The sequence below is a fragment of the Schistocerca cancellata genome, chromosome 1 (assembly GCF_023864275.1).
Source record: "Schistocerca cancellata isolate TAMUIC-IGC-003103 chromosome 1, iqSchCanc2.1, whole genome shotgun sequence".
Taxonomy (NCBI): Eukaryota; Metazoa; Arthropoda; class Insecta; order Orthoptera; family Acrididae; genus Schistocerca; species Schistocerca cancellata.
In genome coordinates this window covers 859,371,808-859,377,807 of record NC_064626.1, presented here as the reverse complement: position 1 = coordinate 859,377,807, position 6,000 = coordinate 859,371,808, and the positions used below count along the sequence as shown (strand labels likewise).

The following is a 6,000-nucleotide window of genomic DNA, read 5'->3' as shown; positions in this document are numbered from 1 at the left end:
CTTTGCAATCCATTCATCTGACTTCCAGGTTTTCGTAATATTGTCAGTTTTTGTGATTTTCTTTTCTCCACTTCTGTAAGTTAATTTCTGCCATAACTACCTACGGATGATGATTATGTTTGCCCATCCAACTATTTCAGTATTCCTCAAGCCTTGCAGCACACTGATAAATTGTGTTCTCATCTTCCTTGCTACTTCAATTGATTTTCATTGCAGAGAGAGAGAGAGAGAGAGAGAGAGAGAGAGAGAGAGAGAGAGAATACATTTTCTCTCTGCAGTCCTCTTTAGTCTCATACATTGTTTTGATGAGTACTGTTCCTTCACTAGTCTTTGATATGCGAAAGATTATACCTCCATATTTTATTAATACTTATAAGTTTTGCTTTCTAAAATTTTAATGCCTGTTACATGAATAAATAAAAATTTTGCTGAGAATTTCCCAATCTGAGTGGCAAGATGCTCAAGATGTGAACACAAAAGAAAAGAAATGGCACAGTCATTACTAACATCCTGCCTAGAGTTAAAAAGAAAGAAACTGGATAACACTTTTAGTTCTTCTAACATAATTCCATAACAAATTTAGGATGGATCTAATATTAATAGAAGCTTCAGTACCAAAGAGCACATGTAACTCTCCCATGAAGAGCTACAACCAGACAAAAAATATTGAAGGCAATGTGCCACACACTGAATAACAACTTGGGGTGCACAGAAAGAAAAATTATATTTTCTGTATGCCTGTCAAATGATGATTAATAATTCATCAAACTCTTGCGTTATTATTTCAAACTTTAGATGAAATGCACTTTGGTTGGAAATATTATTTTCTAGATCTGATGAAGTCCTCTTATTCAAAACTGGTTAATGTGTACATTACAGTTTGGATACTCTTTGGAGACAGAGCACTGAAATGACTATTGAATCTATTACATAAGTAGAAAATAAAGTATTATGTAAGATGACTAAGGATGTCAAGTTTTCATATGCCTAGTTCTGGCATCAGAAGATGAGTGGATCTGTACAGACACTTACTAGCAACATACATTCTCATTTGGTCATTTGTCCAGTCTCATAATGGCAGAGTGGTGACCTGCGCAATCCAGTGTTACAAGTGATGCGGTTTTACTGATATAGTTATCAGTAAAAAGGGAGGATCTGAGAGAACATATAAACTACTGAAAAGAGAATGTAAACAATGGAAAGTCCAGGAAGGATAAACAACATGGACAGATTGCTACTCACCCCAAAGATGGGGCAATGGCTCACAGACCGACATAATGATAAAGAATGCAAGAAATTTCTTGATCTGTTATAAGCATGTGTGCCTCACTTATTATTTACCCATACACATGTGCTTTCCTTTCCTCTTGTCTTACTCTTGTAGGGAACATAATACCTCTATGAAAAATTGATTATTAATGAAGGAAAAAATAAGTAAAATTAGGCTTAATGCCTATTCAATGACAATGTAAGTGTAAGGACTGGCTGTTGCCTTTTTAAAGGAAATGCCTTGACATTCACTTACTTATGAAATTGTGGACAACCTAAATCTGGAAAGCAGACTGGGTATTTGAACCCAAAATATACCCTAACCCCTGTACAGACACACTAGTTAAATTATTAACCAGATGTTCAAAGCATTCAAGTGTACGTTGCATGTTTACAGTGTCTTAAAAAATGCATTCAAGAGTGAGATCTAATTTTTAAGATTACGGAAAGTATGACTAATGAGATATCTGATTGGAAAAAATGAAAGAAAGGGAGTAGGAAATGAAACACAGAGCCATGCATAAAGCGCAGAAAAATGAATACTGACAACTGATGGATATGATGGGAGAGAGAACAGAATCCACACTTTAATGCATCGAAATAAGTTTTATTTGTAGATAATTAATATAGGGAGAGGGAGGGGGAGGGGAATGACAATAAATAAAACAAACAGGAAACACAAGGGGGAGTCTTCTGTAACACAAGAAAATAAAATGAATTCCAACCTAATTTCTGTAGTTTATGGCATCTCCTTATAAGTTACAAAAGTGCACACTGAGTAATTCATGTGTATTTTGCTACACAAATGGTAACTTTGCAGAAGCCCCCCGGCTCTGTAGTTTGTGCATAGTGATTGTCACAGGAAGGACAATGACTGTTAAAATTAAATTTTGAGGCAAGATTATTATACTTCCTCTGATAAAAAACGTAGCTTACTTAGCTTAACTTTATGTATCTCTTCTCCAATATTGTTTTTACATTTCAATTTCTTACAAAAATTCATATATTTTTTACACAAAAAAATGGGATTTTTAAACATGCATCTGAATATAAAACAGGTATGACAAGACAGTCAATCACAGACAGAATATAAATTATGGAATGCTGTATATAACAACAGCACCAGCATCACCTTACATACATGCTAGTATTATATTATAAAATAGTGAAGTCCAGGCATGATAAATACAATTATGGTTCCAACAAATACTGTAATGTTATCAGAATTCATAGCATCACTGTGCTTCCAGAAGAAGTCAACAAGCAAACCAATTGCAAAGGACAAAAATATATATATATAAAAGAGGAACATTAACCATGTAAAATACAAGAAAGAGGCATATACATACCTCCTTATCTAAGTTATACAATGCAAACACTGGACTTTTTTCCTCAAAAGCAAAGTTGCTTACGTTCATTTTAAGGTGAGGATTGAGGCAAAGAGTTACACGACACAAACATAATGAAAGTAGAAGCACAACAGGAAAAATAAAGTTTTTTCCCCTTGCAAAAATGGTTATACTAGAGTACTTCACAGTGTTCAGGTATTTTTGGAGCCATCAATACAAAACACACTAGAAACTCAATAAATGGACATGTGCTCAAAAATGTTTCTTGAAAAACTTTTTTCAGGTACTCATTTTAAAAGCAAATGGAAATACACTAAACGATAAAATTGGCATCATATCAAGCCATTACAATTCTCTCTTCTTTTTCAATCAGCAGTATTTATATCGTTACCGACTGCACTCATTGAATGTGCACAGAGAATCATTTTCTGTTTAGCCTGGCTTCAAGACAACCACTGTCACCATACCTGCAACAAAATAACAGCATAATTATCACAATCAAATGAACACAATTCTCAAATGTTAAATGCTGCACTGTATTGTCACCAACTACAAAACTCCTACATGCAAGTTTAAGGAATAAATTACAGGCTGTAGCATTGATGATTGTGATGATGATGGGATGATGATGATGATGATGCTTATGTGCTTAAGGGACTAAATGACTGGGTCATCAGTCCCTCCATTTGATGAGAGAAACACGTAAAAAGATAAGCAAAAATCGTGGGGACTTGGCTGCTCCAACTGTATAAGCAAGTAAAAAGAATTTTAAAAAGGGTGTGACAGTAGTTGTAACACAACAGGTGAAAGAAAATTGAAAAAAAAAAAAAAAAAAAAGAACCCAGGCACAACAATGTGAGGGGGGAAGAAAGTAGCCTGTGGTAACATGGGGGGTTCCCGCCACAGGGGGAGGCTCTCCCCCACCACAACTACCCTAAACACAGAAAGTGGGCAAATATTATAGTTTAATGTAAAATTCGTTCTTTCTCAGGCAATAAAACATTTTGGCAGTGGCTGTCTTATTATCCGCAAGCATCTAAGGTAGTGATGTAGGCAAGCTGAGAGTGTGCCACAGATCAGCCAGCAGGGCACACTCATCAAGAACATGCGCTATTTTCAGTCGACTACCACTGCTACAGTGAGGAGGATCCACCTGATGCAGAAGGAATTCATGGATGTGTGCCGTGTGGCCTATGTGTAGTCTGCACATCACAACGGCATCTTTCAGAGAGGCCTGGAAAAATGTATGCCACACCTTAGTGGGCGCCTTAATCACTCATAATTTGTTTTGGGTCATAGTAACCTGCCATTACAATTCCCAGAGCCTCAAAATATTGTGTCAAAGTTGCAATCGTAAGTCCATGCCCAGTATTCTGGGGTCACGACGATCTCCTGTAGTTGGGTCTTTGCCTAGATGGTCAGCGAGTTCATTTTCTGGAATGCCTATGTGGTTCGGTGTCCAGATGAATGTCACTGACTTCACAGAGCTGTAAGAGGTCAACCAGGTCCTGGAGGCTGGTGACCAAAAGATTTTTTGGGTAACACCGAGATATGAATTTTAAGCAACTCAAGGAAAAGATCAGAAAGTTCATTGTGGCCAGGGATCTGTGTACCACAAAACCTGAGATGTGGGTGAGTAGCCATTTTGATTGTGTAAGTAGCCAGAAGCTGCTGTTGTCTAACCCACAGTGGTGGAAAACCGGCTTCCGCAAGTTGATTAAAAGTCATATCTCTCCATGCCATGCCAGTGTGGTGAATAGTGTCCAGCAAGCTCAACATGAATGGCTCTCCTGACTAATGGAACACACCCATAGTTCAAGTGGGATAAAAACCAATGCTTTGTACCCAGTCTGCACACCATGAGGAGTTACTAAGAAAACAGAGAGCATTTAGCTTCTTAATGCAAGTTGCCTTGAACCAGCGGACATACGGCTGCCAAATTAGCTCGTTGTCAAATAAAATACTTAAGAATGAAAAGTTTCAACGACTTCAAGTAACTTGTCACAAAGATTAATTTCTGGGAGCATGCACGGACTCAGCAAAAAATTCATAACTTTTGATTTTGCAGGAGAAAACTGATAGCCATGATTCAGGGTCCATTTGTACTCTGCAGACAGGCCCCTGAAGTTGGCACTCAGCACTGTGCAGTGATGCAGAGGCATAGTACAGGATCATCCATATACGACACAAGGACTGTGAGGCCCACTGCTTTTACAATACCATTGATGGTGATAGTGAAAATCTTTACGCTCAGAACCGATCCCCGAGGGACTCCAGTTTCCTGTATATATTGGTTGCTGAGATTAGGAAATTCTGGATAAACATGGGTAAACTCCCCTGGGAACCCGACTCGTGCAGTAGATAGGATGTGATGTCACCAGGTGGTATTGTACGCCTTGTGTAGGTCAAAGAATACACCAATCAGATGTTGGCGCATAAAAGCCTTACACAATGCAGTTTCTAGGTGAACCAGATGATCTATGGTGAACTGGAAAGCCTGAAAACTACTTTGGAATAACGATATATGCCCTCTGTGGCGTCACCTGGGAGCCTACCTAATGTATGCCATGATTTATTCAACTGATATGAATGTACTGTAAACTGAGAAAATAATGCCCATAATATTATGAGTCATTTTGTTGAGTCTGATAATATTTTGTGACAAATATTGTAAATATTTTCTATTACTCTCAGAGATAAAGAATACAATATTTCAATACGTTCCATGAAAGCATGGAACAATGTAATATATGTACACAAGAGCCATGTGTAACACCAATATCGATTGTATGTGAATGTGTATCTTTGATTCTGAAGTGTTTGTTCTTTGTCAGTTAAGGTTATTGATTTGTGTCAAGAAATTTAAAGTTTGTAATGTATGTATGAAAAAGGAGAGAGGATGTTTAAAATAATGAAATTTTATAAAATATGCATGTTCATAAAGAAAAATTTGTATATTGGAAGCTGGTTCATGTTTAGGGAACTTGTGAAATGTAAAAGCTGTAGGAAACCCCCCTCCAAACCGGAACTGGCTTGGCGCAGTGTAAAAGGTGGGTTTGGCGATAGATCTCGGTGGCTCTTTGGTGGAAACGGTACGCAGCCAGTGGCTAGCTGTTGCACGGTAAACATCGAGGGTGGCAAAGGAGGCATTTGGAAGTCGTTTTGTTAGGAAAATAGCCTCGGATGTGGATTTGACTGTTGCATAGTACTCTCAACAATACGGAATGGCTATAACACAATAAAAATCTGTCGCCAAGAAGAAATTGTAAAGAGCATTTAACATCAAGAGCCGTGAGTACAGTTTGCCGCCACGTCACTTGCCACCACTACTTCTCCACTGCTCCACCAACTTCAGGCACACACATATGCATTACAGCATGAA

The 6,000-nt window shown here is 37.8% G+C and overlaps 1 protein-coding gene across 7 annotated transcripts in view; it reads right to left on the bottom strand.

Annotated features, from left to right (window-relative positions):
* Positions 1-214: 214 nt before the first annotated feature.
* Positions 215-6,000, bottom strand: part of LOC126189089 (motile sperm domain-containing protein 1-like) — a 52,619-nt gene continuing 46,833 nt past the window's right edge. For all 7 annotated transcript variants that reach the window (XM_049930919.1, XM_049930914.1, XM_049930918.1 and 4 more), the window contains one exon: positions 215-3,085. In XM_049930919.1, coding sequence (XP_049786876.1) covers positions 3,051-3,085 — 35 coding nt within the window. In that variant the 3' untranslated portion in view covers positions 215-3,050. The remainder of the gene's footprint in view (positions 3,086-6,000) is intronic.